At 43.5% G+C, this 15,046-nt stretch overlaps 1 protein-coding gene across 1 annotated transcript in view; it reads right to left on the bottom strand.

The window, feature by feature from the left end:
* The window catches only part of COL17A1 (collagen type XVII alpha 1 chain), a 65,342-nt gene extending 51,476 nt beyond the window's left edge, over positions 1-13,866 (bottom strand). Inside the window, exons 1-7 of the mRNA XM_043519136.1 lie at positions 13,665-13,866; positions 6,582-6,647; positions 5,245-5,289; positions 3,967-4,062; positions 2,161-2,289; positions 1,707-1,754; positions 767-802 (exon numbers count right to left, since the gene is read on the bottom strand). Of these exons, the coding sequence (XP_043375071.1) occupies positions 767-802; positions 1,707-1,754; positions 2,161-2,289; positions 3,967-4,062; positions 5,245-5,289; positions 6,582-6,636 (409 nt within the window). The 5' untranslated portion in view covers positions 6,637-6,647; positions 13,665-13,866. The remainder of the gene's footprint in view (positions 1-766; positions 803-1,706; positions 1,755-2,160; positions 2,290-3,966; positions 4,063-5,244; positions 5,290-6,581; positions 6,648-13,664) is intronic.
* Positions 13,867-15,046: the final 1,180 nt, after the last annotated feature.

The raw sequence follows: 15,046 nt of genomic DNA, 5'->3' as shown, positions 1-15,046 counted from the left end.
ATATAAATTAAGCTCTTTGGAATCAATTATATCCAACTTTTCCCCAAACGGCCGATTAATTAGTGAAATAAAAGGAGGGAAATTTTATTTAACAGCTTAAACAAATAAAGTTTTTACAAGAAGGTGTCTAAATGGACCACACTGCTTCAGTGATTTCCTAGCCATCCCATCCACTAGGGCATACCTCTTAGGGGAATGTGGCTACCGTCTCATATAACAGATCTCAATGAAAGGAAGATGAAGGGGGTTATTGTTATTTCAATATTTAAATACTTTGGAAGTGCTCAGCTATTATAGAGATGGGGTCACATAAAGATGGATGAATACATAGATAGATAGATTTATTAAAAGTGATTTATACATAAGACAGAGAGAGGGAAAAAGAGAGTGCTGACAGATTTTGGACACAAAACCTGGGCTCTGATCTTGATCAGGATCATGACCTTGGCCCAGCTTTGAACTAAAGATGAAAATCTCTTTGGCCTATTTCTAACACCCTCAGCCGTCCAACTCCCCAGCTCATCCTTATGAAGAATTCCCCACATCCTTCACTCCTGATTTTTTCACCTTATTGATTTTTCCATTTTGCTCATTGCACTTGTTTGTGCAGATGCCCAAATCTCAGTAGTCCAGATCCTCAGCTGGTATAAATACATGTAGCTCCATTGACTTCCCTGTAGCCAAACCAATGTACACCAGCTGCGGGACTGGTCCAGAGAAGCAGGAGGAGGAACAAAGGGTCTCCAAAAAGCACATTCCAACTCACCTCGGCTTTGACTCCGCCCTCTGGTATTGGACGATGCTGTGAAAACCAATCAGAGAAAAGCAAATTTTAGACTCTATCAACGGTAACATATTTGAAAAGTAATGCAAGCTTCTTATGTGAGTTGTACAGTTGCTCTGTTTAGCTGGGGCATGGCATGGAGATGCTGATCCCCAATATTTTGGCTACCATCACTTAGGTCGCTGCATATTTAACTGAAAATATACAGTACTTAGTATTTCTGGATCATCTAATAATTCCCTCAACACATCGAAGGTTGGCGAATGCCCCTAATGACCTATCAAGAAACTTGATGGTAAATCAGAAGCCAACTTGGAGAAGAACCAGGGGATGTGTGCATACAACAATATCTAACATAAATTTGGAATAACTCCATGCATATCATAGAGGCGTATGTGTCTGTACTGCCTGTACAACAATATCTCACTGAATAATAATAATGCCTGGATTGCACTGATGGGTGTTAATATTCAGTTAGGGAGCAGGAAACTCAATGAGATCTCCCCTTAAAGTGAAGATCACCAGCACAAAGTTGGGGATAGCAGATATACAATAGAGCATCTATAGAAATGGTCTTTAAATACAAACACTGACCAAATTCTGTTCTCAGTTACAGTAACATAAATGTGGAGTAACTCCATGCATGTCATAGATCTATCTATCTATCTATCTATCTGTCTGTCTGTACTGGCTGCATGAGAACCCCCGAGCAGAGGGGAAATTGTGGGCATAATAAGACATTGCAACCCTCTTCCCAATGGGCACATTTTCCAGAATTATTCTTCCCCATGATTCGTCATGTGCATGGCATTATTTTTATTGATTCATGTATTCCAGTAATGTGTCCTGCTAGAAGCCATAGAGCAGCCAACATGCATGCCCTTGGCCTGACATTCACAGTGACTGTAATGTAAGAACATACCAAACTCTTTTCTAGGGAATTCAGGAGAAGAATTTGCGCTGGAGCTCCCTGCAGAAGAAGAAAAGATTCCATGTTAAAGCTTTGCCAACTATTTATGCCCCAAGGTCATTAAGAGATTGTTTAATATATCATGTCCATATCTACCAAATCTTAAGTACTGGCAGCGACGGGGTAACAAACATTGCCATTTAAAAAGAACTACTGAGTATTATACTGATGAGCTGCTGTCATCCTCCAACCACAATAAGCTATGAACATTATTTGGATGAATATAATTATAAATAGGACTCTGTGGGTAATTTTCATTAAAATGCATCCTTGTGGTCTATTCCATAATTGTCCCATATTGGGATTTATGCTCCAGGAGACAATCCTGCATTAGCAGGTTGGAACTGACAATATAACCTAGCAGGGCACCTCTAATTCTCCATCTCTATAACAGATTGTATGATACCTTCATATGTTGCATTGCGGGTGACGTAGGTTTTTCTTTCGAAGGTTGAGCCAGGTGATTTGGGGAGAGTAGAGCAAGGAGATGGGGTTTGCCTGTAGCTGGAGGAGGAATTCATTCTACCACTTCCACCTATAGGTAAAACAAACACCCCTCAGAAAGTAAAGATAATGCCTCATACATGTAAAATGGTGCCCTATACTCTTCTGTGTTGGCATGGATGGACCTCACACTGAGTTGCTGAAGTATGTTAGGGCTAGTGATGGGCTAGAGCCACAAGTTTGGATCTGGCTTTGTTGAGCTTCTCCAAAGTTCAGGGGGTGCTTATATCTGTGGTTTTAGTTCAGCTCCTTGTAGAGAGACAACCCCTGCTACCTTTGAAGCCAAAGGGAGTTTTGTGACCGACATCAATAGGAGCAGGTTTGTGCCCAGGTTTGAGGAACCAGCCACATCCCTAAAGATGGGAGATCTTGGGATCTGGCTAGGGTTGTGGGTTGGTTTAGGTTCAGGCCCACCTGTAAATTTAAGGATCAGTGTGACACAGACCACAAAAATTGTGGGGCACTTAAGTTGATCCCAACAAGTAGGGGATGCTGCTGGAACACAAGCTCCATGAGGTAGGGGGATAGGGAAACGGAAAACACATCCATAAATCCACGAGACGGTGTGTGCATTTGTGGGACTGCCTCCCTGACAGCATGAGGGTCCATGTCCTTACTCTGCCGTTGCTCAGTTACTCTGCTTCCTGGAGAACTAGTGTAGGGGTGAACATGAGTCATGAACAAGGAGCCTGGAACTTGGATGCTGTTAAATCCAGGCTTAGGAGAGAGCTCCTTTCCTACTCACATCAGAGCTGCAGCAGAAGGGAGACAGGCCAGCATCTCTTTTGCTGATCTGTGGTGTGTGGAAGGACCTGACCCCTGTGTGAATTTTAATACTGGCATTCGAGTCAGAACCCAGAATAGCATGTCAATTGCGACTAAGCAAGATATATTCATATATATATGAATATGAATATATTCATATTCAGGGGATCAGTGAGGGTGACAGTGGACGTCATCTTTCCATTAGCGCAAAGAGAATGTGCCCTTGGGATCTCAATAGAGAATGAGCAAGGGCCAGAACCCAGGTACTCATTTTCCCCTCTACTCCTCCCCATCCCTCCACATACTGCACAGTTGCCTTTAGAAAATGTGATTGTGGCACATAAAGCAAATCTCCAGATAACTGATGCCCGACCTTTTGAAATGCCTGAGCAGTTCGAAAGATGGAATCTGGCTTTCATGGGAAATTTTGAGGTGACTTTCGGTTTTGAACCGGAACAAAAAGTCGAAACGCTGGAAATGTTTGCCAGACAAAAAATTCCCCCAGAGTTTAGAACTGCAAACATCAAAAAGGACAATGCAGCATTTGCGAACGAAACAAAACAACTCCGACACATGGAAATGACACTTCTCCTCTTGATCCTTCTGAGAAGAAAATTGAAAAATTTCATGGAAAACAACATTTTCCCTGTGGAAAATGTCAATTTTGACAAAGCAGCATTTTCTGATGGGAAATTTTTTTGTGTAAAAAAACCGTGACCAATCCTAAAAGGTGCTGCACCCGTCCTATTGACTGCAGTGGGAACAGAAAATTCTTAGCACCTTGCAGGGATGGGGCTCTTACATAGGAAGTGCTCTCACCACTTCCCCATGAATGTTTTCTGGGTTTGCCCTTTGCTTGGACCCCGTCCCTGACCCTGCGTCCCACCCCCGTGAAGCTGCCTTTGCTTTCTGTTCATTCACTCTCCATTTCATCACAACCTACTTGAAGTCACATAGCTGCTGCCGTGGGTGAAAGTCCTCTTCTCCATTCCACTCCCTCCGCCATGGGCTGTTTTGTGCCCAGTGCTACTCCCTCCTTCTGTAAGAGACAAGCACAAAATGAGACTTTCTGTGGCCAGAAGAGATGAGGACAAGAGCAAAAGACACTGTGGGATGAGGCACTAGGCACCCACAGCTGGTGTTATGCTCCGATACAGAGCCAGGGCTGTGGCTGAGGAGGTGTCTTTGGAACTATGTACAGTAGTTGGAAGGAGTTATCAGTGCCGGGGAAGCCAGCCAGCCAGAACCTCTTCTCTTTCTCCGGGCTCTGACATTCCAGCTGCCACAGCAAGGAAAGTGCTCAGATCATCACTTTTCATCCTGGTTGCAGCAAGTCTCTTATCAAGCAATTGCACGCTGGTGCCAAGAGCACATAAGATTCATCCAGGCTGGTAAAGGGAGGTGTAACTGACCCTTTATGTGCCCCGAGGAGATTCATCTTAAGGGAAGGCAGGCATCTTAAAGGAATACAGCTGCGCTACTGCAGCCCATGCTTTGAGGAGGCTCTATGCCAACAGGAGAGAGCTCTCCCGTCGGCATAAAAACCCCACCTCCGCGAGTGGCAGAAGGAGTGTCAGTGGGAAAAGCTCTCCTGCCAACATAGCTGTGCACAGGAGTGCTTTTGTCAGTATAACTGATGTCGCTCAGAGGGGTGGAAGATTCACAGCCCTGAGCGACATAAGTTTTGCTAACATAGGCTGTAGTGTAGACATTTTTCTACTGGTGGAAGAGAAGCTGGGGGAGATACAGGAGCCCTGCTCGTGGCAGCTGCTGTGGAGATGAGCTAAATCAGCACCCCCATAGCCATTCTATCTTTGTTCTATCCCCAGCCAGTGCCACCCTTTTTTTATTTTGTTTTTTGGGTGGCCTTAGTGTCCTATGGGCCTAACATTTCTCACTCTCATCCCTGGGAGCTATCCCTTCTCTGGAACCCTGCACTCTGGCATAATCCCATGATAGATCTGGTCTGGGAGTCTTCACAGACCATCCTTTGCTCCTTTCTTTCCCACTCAAATGGGCCCCCAAACCCTGTCTATTCTAATGATCAAGAAGCACTTTTTCTTGGAGGTGGGAGGTTCTGAGACCTGCACAGTGCTTCTCTGAGGCTGATGCACTGATACATGAGGACTTGTGCAAACTGCACCAACACACATAAATTGCACGCATGTGCACACACACACACTGCTGAGGATGGACAGCACAATGTATAATGTCTACTTACTTGGTGGCAAGGACGTCAGTCTTGTGGTTACTGACTCTGTAATAACTGGGGAAAGAAAAAGGTGAGGTTATGGCCCTGAAATCTAGCCAAGCAAGGTGCAAATTTTATTTTATGTTCATGGAATAATGGGACTCGAATAAAGAAAAATCTTTTAAGACCATAGAGCCAAATGGCTTTCCAGCCAGCTTTGTGGTAGCACACACTCTGTAGGCTTTGACCCGGTGCTTGTCATTGTAGTATCTCAGCTCCTCACAGAATTAATGAACCTGGCCTCACAACAACCCCTTGTGAAAAAGGATTATTACGTTAATTTTACAGATGCAGCACTGAGGCATCTAAACCTAAGTCACACAAAATGTCTGTGGCAGAATCAGCACTCAGATCTCCAGAGTTCCATGCTAGTGCCCTAATCACAAGGCTGTCCCTGTGGTGAATTAGAGAGGGCACTCTAAATGTTCTTGTAATGCTGGGAGACCTCGGTCGTCATCGGCCGGGATCAAACCTAGGCTCTTTGGAGCTTAATGAATGAGCCTCTACTGCATAAGCTAAAAGACACTTTTCTCTTAACCAAGGCTGTAGCAGACTCATCAATCTCTAGCTGGTCTCACTGCCACTAGAGGGAGACAGAATGCCACACCAAGCACGCATGGGTGACATACTTCCCCTAGTTGAGGAAGTGCATCCCCAGCTTCAGAGACTTCCCAGTTGATACACTGGACAAGCGCTCACTTGTAATGCTGCCAGACCCCAGTCATTGTAGGCTGTGCTGGGATCTCTGGAGCTTAACACACAAGCCTCTACTGAAGGGGTAGTCAACTATTTTTTTTCAAGGTCCAAAATTTCTTGGTCAAGGTATAGTCAAGGTCCAGACTCCAGAGAAAATAATGAAAAAATAATAATAACAATCATGATAATAAGTAAATAAAAAGATTTCGGGATCCATTCAAAAGCATCTGGAGGCCCAGATTTGGCCGTGATCCATCTGTTGACTACCCCATCTCTACTGCATAAGCTAAAAGACACTTCTCTTTTTCTCTGCCAAGGTTGTAGCAGACTCATCAATCTCTAGCTGGTCTAGCTGCCACTAGAGGGGGACCACACCAAGCAGGCGTGGGTTACACTCCAGAATGTACAATGTGGCCTCTGTTACTAGAGAAATTCATGCTGTTCCATATTGTGGGAAGAATCGGGCCTTGACACCTCAGATAGTTGCACAATTCAATTCTGGATCCAGGTTCGGATTCTAACCCCCTTTAAAGTTCAGGGTGTTCGGATCTGGGTTTTGTGGTTGGGGCCCATCTCTGACAATGATATTTTGTTTTAAAAGCTTTTCATACGTCTTTCAGTGACTTCTGCTCCATCCCGTTTGGTTTTCTTCGTTACTGAGTCCATACCATCACCGCCTGAAGGGAAAGCACAGAGACCTCATTGAAAGGGACACTGTTTCATAGTCGTTCAATATCAGCTTAGGACATGCTGTAGGCAGAGGCCCTGTCATCCTATCAGCTGGCTGAGAGCCCCAATAGTATCCAAGCGGGTACTGAAGCAGGGATGAATGGTTTGCCCTTTGACACTCAAAGGACCTTAGTGCAGAGCACCCCATCTAGTTGTTGGAAGGGTTGTAGCCTGAGTGGGGCTCTTTTCTTTTTCAAATCTCTGTTTCTTTTGTCATTAACTATGCTGCTTAGTGCTCAAGGACTTGTTGGGGGACTTTAGTTGCTGCGCTCACTCACCCTCTCTACCAACTTACATCTTTGCCAGCTGAAGATTTTGCAGCCCATAATATTTAAAAGCCAGCATAATTCATTTTTTTTTCTCTTCGTTTTCTCACTTGTCACTCAGCATCTTCTGGGAAAGGGGAACATCTGGAGATATTAGATTTTTGTTAACTGCACTATGGACCATGTACAATGTAGGTCCATCCCGTATAATGTAGATCCATCCACCCTGTACAATTCATCCTATGTACAACGTAGATCCACCTATCTGGCCCTACAGAAATCCACCCTCTATCCATCACATGCACGGCTCTATGGATACACAGTGTAGGTCCAGTAATGTAGGCCATGCAGGACCCTATATAGAAGCACAGGGTATGTCCATATAAGCTATATCTATCCAGAGTCAGGCAGCATTGCAAATATGTCCACCAAACTGATGCCCATACAGCGCTGCGGCTCTCTATATGTGTCTATGTGGTCCTATGAATGCATCCCATGTGTCTTAGCATCCAGTGGAAATTAATGGCATGAATTATGAAAGAGGGAGTTTAATGGTATTTACAATTGCATGGCCTAAAGGTGAAAGAGTGGGGTTATTTTCTTCCAGCCCTATAGACAGTCTTTCAGTGTGTGAAGTGCCAGGGACATCTAATGGCTGGTCAGTTTAGTCACAGAGAGATCATCACAGTCAGAGGACATTCTAACTGGACCCCATGCTTTCCCTCTTTCCCCCCGTTTAACACTGCCACATGAGTATTACTGGCTTGTTTGGCATCATCCTCCCTCTGAAACAGTAGGAGACTAAGGTGTTCCAGCAAGCTCAGGGCTGACTCCAAGAGCCATCCTGGGCAGTTCACACATAACAAGCCCTGTTTCAGAGTAGCAGCCATGTTAGTCTGAGGTTCCAGGAGGATGCAGGGAAGGCAGAAGGATAGAATGATAAAGCCAACAACAGAGATGCAAGAGAACTGGCTCAAAACATAGGGAGAATTTAGATCTGGATCAAATTCAAACCTCATGATTTTATGACTTTAGCATATCTCTATAATTGCTTATCTCCAGCCCTGTCTCTGAGGTAAGCTTAAATCAAACACAAGATCCAAACCCCAGCCCCACATATCTGCTCTGAGCAGGGTTAGATACACAATGTTAAAAACACAGGCAGCTGCAGAAGTTTTGTCTACCCCACTGATTCCAACCTTGCTCCCATGGCTGGAACTCCTTGCCAAAGAGCTTAAGTGCAGAGACAGCTGTAGTCATTACTGAAATACCACCCCGACTGAATGCCTTGTATCCTTCTCTAGCCAAAAATATAATCCCAGGCAGCCATAGTACTGTCTGTCCAGGTTTCATAACACACCGGTACTACCAAGAATACTGCAGCTGGTAGGAAAACAAACATCAGCCAGGAGAAAAATCCCCGTGAGAAAGAACAGTGCAGTCATTCAGTCCCAGTCTTACTTAGAAACAATTCCACTGCATCTGACGAGCAGTCTCAAATGCTAGAAATGAAATTTTAATTTGCGAAAAGCATGGGAGTGAAATCTGCAGGTGAATTCTCCCCACTGCTGCCAGGGATTCCATCTTATCTGAAGACTTGGACGTATAGAAAGCATCATATTTAAGGGCTGATTCTGCACAAGATTTGGGCAAAATTCTACACCAACTTCCAAGGTGTTTGGTTTGAGCAAGGGCTCAGGATCAGGCCCTCAAGCACAGATGTGGTTCGCTTTACAGTTTATGGGTTTGATTCTTCAGTGCCTTGCACATGGTGTCTTTACTTTTACCTGTGAAAAGCGAGGGTGAAACCCCACCATCCTGGCAGGAGAGCATGTTACCCTCACTTTGCACATATGTAAATGATGCCACCATGTGAAAGGCAGTGGAGAATCAGATACAATACCTGAAGGGAGAAGGTGCTGTAATGTCACTGACAAATTTCACCTTTCCCATTTGATGTGGTTTGTCTTTAAATACCTCCTGCTAGGCACAAAACTGCCTAGGAAAACAGGCAGGATGGGTTTATAAAGGAAAATATCGATCAATCACTCTGATTAGATACAGGGTAATTCTTCCTCTACCCTATGCTTTATGTAATTGTTTGGAACAGATCTTAGGAATGGCCTTACACAGCTCAATTTAAGTGATAGCAGGTTCATGGAGAATGTGCCCTCTCTCAATCATCAGTTAACCTGGGCCAGATTTTTAAAGCTATTCTGGCACATACCTCCCATTGAAATCCCCTTGTCTACTTCTTTGTTTCTACAAATAAACCCAACCAAACCATTGGCCTGATCCTGTCAACTGCAGTGGGCACACAACCCTTAGCAATTTCAGTGGAAGTCAGAGGGGGGCCAGTATCCCGCAGCATCAGGGCTCTTGTGTATCGTGCCTAGAGAAAGGTCAGGGGGATTTTGGTTTCTGCAAGCCCCTACGACTTTAGTTTCAGGTTAGGGTTTGGTGAAATAATTTTCCTCTATCATCTAATTTAAACTATTTTGTCTCCAGTGGAAATTTAATTTTGAAACGATATTTTTCACATGAAATGGAAATTTGTGCTACCAAATAAATAAAGATTCAGGCTGAGATTTCCAGCTGCCTGAGGGAATTGGAAATCACCTAGATGGCTATGAAAAGATCAGACTCTGGTTCTAGATCTAGCAGGGTAGGGTGGAGGGGAATTAAAGGCAGTTCACATTTTCCCAGAGATAAATGGATCTGGAACCTCAAACGTTTGGCATTCTGTTCTAGAACCCAGGATTTTTAAATGGGTTCCAAGACTCTGAGACTGCATTCATTTTAGCACGTGCATACTTGTACCGATGTGAGCCATCCCACTGACCACACTCAAGTCCTTACACAACAACTACATCCACTCCACACAGCGGCCTGCCACTCCCATTGAAATCACCAGGAGTTGTGACTTCAATGGGTTGACTCACATGAGTAAAATTACTCCCCTTCTTAAGTTTAGCAGGATTGGGGCCTACATTTGGAAATAAAGACTTCTTCTTTCCCCAGGGAGTGACTTACACCTCTCTGCAGGGTAGCCCTTGACCATTCACCATGAGGAGAGGCTGGTATACGCCCTCCTTCCTTGGAATTTCCACCAACACTTGCAGTTAGCTTTAAATGTCACTGCACTAAACTCAGTGGGTGGAAGCTGTTGAATGGATGTGCTCATTGAGCTCACTTTCTGGCCCGGCCAGCTTTCTGGCCAGGACTACTGACTTTTGAAGACTGTTGTCCCTGGCTTTGCAACACCTTAGTCTTTTCCACCACCCGCAAGCTGCCCCAGAGTTTAACGCTGGCAGAAACCAACATAAACATGGGGTAAGGTAGCCACCCCTCCTCTCAAGAATTGGGAACATTCTGCTTTAACACTGTACAGGTAAAATAAGGAGAACACATTAAAATATATTCTTGCAGATAGCTCACAATTCCCTAATGCCAGCTTTGACTGCAGGTGCATTTTGCTGCAGGTACCAGGTTTATCCCTCCCACAGCGGGACTAACACAATTCCCAGCCCTCTCTCCAGCACAGCTACACAACTTGAGCTTCAGTTGCTGCCAGTGCTGACTTACTGCACCAACTCCTCCTGCTTGGACTCACATAAATATAGCTATGGGCGATGCATGAGACAAAATGGAATAGCTCTGTTGAATCAGAGAAACCATCTGCAATTATCGCTGAGCTACAAGAAGAGACTTGTGAAGCATCATAGTTCTCACGCAATGGCCCTAAGGATGCTTTGGCTTACGATGGGGGCTGAACTGGCCCCTAGCAGCCCCAGGGATCTGCCAAGTGAAGAAGAGGCCCTGGGACTGGGAGCCAGAAAACCCCAGTTCTCTCACTGGCTCTGTCATTGACTCACAGGATGAGCCCCGTGCAAGTCATTTCACCTCCGTGCGTCTGTAAAAATGGGGATGTTGATAGCTGTCCACCTTTGTAAGATGCGTTGAGAAGAATGTATGGGTCCCCATCATGTGGGCGGCTGAGTGCTCTCTGAGAAGCAACCCCTTCAGCTCAATTTGATTTCAGTGGGAACAGAGGGTGGTCAACACCTTGCAGGATCAGACCCTACGGGTACATCTACACGGCACAGAAAAACCCATGACCCTGAATTGTGATCAGTTGACCCTGGCTCAGGCTGCGGGGTTAAAAATAACAGTGTAGACATTCCTGCTCAGGATGGAGGCCATGGTCCAAAACCCGGGGATGGGGGAGAGTTTCAGAGCTTGGGCTCTAGGTTAAGCAGGAACGTCTACACTGCTATTTCCAGCCCGACAGCCTGAGCCCCAGGAGGCCAACCCAATTGACTCAGGATCTGAGACTGTGCCATGGGTTTTTCTTTGCAGTGTAGATATACTCTTAGCGTGCAAACTGTTATTATAATGGTTGAGCCATACCAGGTGTCCATGCAAATATATTGCAGATAATCACTCTTTCTCTCTCTCTGCTATTGTATATACAGTTTTATAACCTATTTAACTGAACTTTGTATGCAATGTGCACTCATCAACATAGGAAAAGTTCCCCTGCAGCTGGCCTTTATGCTTACTTTACAGTTTAAATGATAAAGCACCTAAGGATGTTCAGCCAATCTCAGGTGCCTTGATTAGCCAGATATTCTAATCCCCCTGTTTATTTTAGGAACTAGATATTACTTGCACACAACATTAACAGTGATTGTTCCATACTTCTTGTCAACAGGGGAACGTCCTAAATTATTTTATATTTATGCAAGCATATTGTAATGGAAACAATTTAAAATAGCCATGGATGTTGCACATTCTGTTAATTCCTACACGGATTATTTCTGTTTTCACATCAGATATTGTTGCATTCTCATGTCAGGTGGATGGAACCCATCTCGATCCTTTTAGCCCCACCTGTACTTCTGCAATAATACGCTCTCATCAAATGGTGAGATAAATGTTTAATGGAGCTGAAAACCTTTCATCCTATTCTATGTGAAGAATTCCACAGAACTCACTGATTATGGATAAAACAAGTTCTGTAAACAACACTGAGGATTTCACTTAGGAACAAGTGTCTTCCCTGATATCTAACATGCTTCAAGGTGTTTTCTGATTGTGAGTCAAACCTTTTCAGGTTTCACTGTCCTTGGATTAATATCAGAACAAAACAGCAATATGCTTATCTTGATCCAATAGTCTAGGAATCTGACTATCCTATTCTGCTTTAAAAGCCATTCAATTTCAGTTGACTGTCAAGTCATTTTTTATCTCAATGGTTCTGGGATCTGAGGCAGTATTTGTGTGTGGTCTGCAAACAGCTGGCTAGTTGAAGTGGGAAAAGTATCAGGAACTCTTGCCTTAGCTAATGGCATCCATTTGTGTGGAAGCATAATCCACTGGATAGTGTGTATTATGCTTCCCTGTCTGTGCCTGATTCGCAGATAATGTGAGTATGTTGCTCAGGCTTTGGTGAATAAAATAAATATATCAGCCTATATGGTTGACTTCAGTGAAGTTATTCTGCATTTACAGAAGTGCAAGATCAGAATCAGACCCTATGTGTGTTCTGTTTGCTTGTTGTATAGATTAATTTAAATGTTGATAATAATTGGGGGAGGTGCACGACCAAGATTTAGATATGTTGTAAGGGTCAGATTCTTCACTAACATCCAGCAGCAGCCTTGTTGAAGTCAACATGTGTTGTTTCTGATGGCAGGATTTGGGGCACTGCCTGGATTTTCTTTGCAGTGCATAATACGCTATTTTCAATTATATGTCCATCTAGTTGCATTGCTCAAAGAAAAACAGATCCAAATCCAAAGCAAGAACATTTTGTTCTGCACAAGTCACTCATTCCTGTTCTAAAGAGGGAGTTAAAAATTCCTGTGCAATAATTCTTTGCACTCTCCAGCAGTGGATTTCAAAGTGGGTAATTGCTATGATCACCATTTTATAGATGGAGAAACTGAGGCACAGAAAGGTGAAGTGACTTGCCATTGAGCAGCAGTTTCAGAGACAGGAATAGAACGCAGGACTACTGACTCACAGGACCAGGCTCTAATCACTAGATCATGCTGTGCAAAGGATTAAAAGCGATTGGTAAACAAACATTTGATGATTTTCACTGAACTAACTTTAAAAAGTGTGAAACAAATCTTGGCCTTGTAAAACGCCATTTTAACGTAGCACCTACTGCTGTCTGAACTGCAGATCAATGCACCTGGTGCCCTAGTATACCCTGAACCAGATTCTGTTTCCAGTACTAGAGCATACAATCTATTGTCAGTACTCTGATGCATTTCAAATATGTTCATTTTTTAAAGCAATCACAAAGCTCCTTGCATTTTGCAGTGTAGATAATCTTTCTTCCAGATCCTAACGCAGACCATCAATCTATGCACCATCCCATTTGCATAATGAGTTCACAATTAGTATTCAAAGAAAAATACCTATGTCTTGGTTTATAGTTCCCATTTCTCAGCACATCAACCATTTTAACTTAGCATCCATTTAAAAGGCAACCCTCTCTTGCAAATTTATAAACCAAAATAACCCAGAACATAAAGATTTGATAGTCTTTTTACATTGTATGTTCCATAGGAGAAAGTACATTTCCTATATTTTACTTGAGAATACAGGTTTTTCCCCTGTAGGAATACAGGCTTCACCCTAGAAAAAAAACAGGAGACTTTATTTCTTCTTCTTTATGTTACTTACCTATAGTTCCTCAGTTAAAGACTGGAAATCCCTCTTTCTCCTCAACCGTGTCCTTTCTATCAAAACTGGCCACCTACTCTTTATACCACATCCCTACAAAGGTGTGTTGAATCTGAGTGATCCTCCAGGAATGTTCACTTCTTCTTGTAGTTAATATATTCTATCCCACTCTGCCTTGTCCTTTCCTATTTCTTTGCTCCCAAACAAGTCCTGACAAAGGTGTGTCGTGGTTTCCTGCCTTGCTCCACCCTTCTAATTATCCGACACTCAGCGAAAAAAAAGTCTGCCTCTAGGAATGAAACTTTTTTGAAGGCAAGAAAGCGTCTACATACCTGCTTAGATAGATTAACCATTTAGATACATGGGGAACAAAGAGAAAAGGAGTACTTGTGGCACCTTAGAGACTAACAAATTTATTAAAGCATAAGCTTTCGTGAGCTACAGCTCACTTCATCAGATGCATTTGGTGGAAAAACAGAGGGGAGATTGATATACACACACAGAGAACATGAAACAATGGGTTTATCATACACACTGTAAGGAGAGTGATCACTTAAGATAAGCCATCACCAGCAGCAGGTGGGGGGAAGGAGGAAAACCTTTCATGGTGACAAGCAAGGTAGGCTATTTCCAGCAGTTAACAAGAATATCTGAGGAACAGCGGGGGTGGGTTGGGGGGGAGAAATGACATGGGGAAATAGTTTTACTTTGTGTAATGACTCATCCATTCCCAGTCTCTATTCAAGCCTAAGTTAATTGTATCCAGTTTGCAAATTAATTCCAATTCAGCAGTCTCTCATTGGAGTCTGTTTTTGAAGCTTTTTTGTTGAAGGATAGCCACTCTTAGGTCTGTAATCGAGTGACCAGAGAGATTGAAGTGTTCTCCAACTGGTTTTTGAATGTTATAATTCTTGACATCTGATTTGTGTCCATTTATTCTTTTATGTAGAGACTGTCCAGTTTGACCAATGTCTACATAGCCAGACAATCCTGCTGTCTCCAGAGAGACTGCTGAATTGGAATTAATATATTCTTGTTAACTGCTGGAAATAGCCTACCTTGCTTGTCACCATGAAAGGTTTTCCTCCTTTCCCCCCCCTGCTGCTGGTGATGGCTTATCTTAAGTGATCACTCTCCTTACAGTGTGTATGATAAACCCATTGTTTCATGTTCTCTGTGTGTGTGTATATCAATCTCCCCTCTGTTTTTTCCACCAAATGCATCCGATGAAGTGAGCTGTAGCTCACGAAAGCTTATGCTCTAATAAATTTGTTAGTCTCTAAGGTGCCACAAGTACTCCTTTTCTTTTTGCGAATACAGACTAACACGGCTGCTACTCTGAAACCTGTCATTATGGGGAACAAAGGTTGATGTCAGAGGAA

Source organism: Dermochelys coriacea, chromosome 7 (genome assembly GCF_009764565.3).
Source record: "Dermochelys coriacea isolate rDerCor1 chromosome 7, rDerCor1.pri.v4, whole genome shotgun sequence".
In the NCBI taxonomy this organism is placed as follows: Eukaryota; Metazoa; Chordata; order Testudines; family Dermochelyidae; genus Dermochelys; species Dermochelys coriacea.
This window is presented reverse-complemented; position numbering and strand designations above follow the sequence as displayed.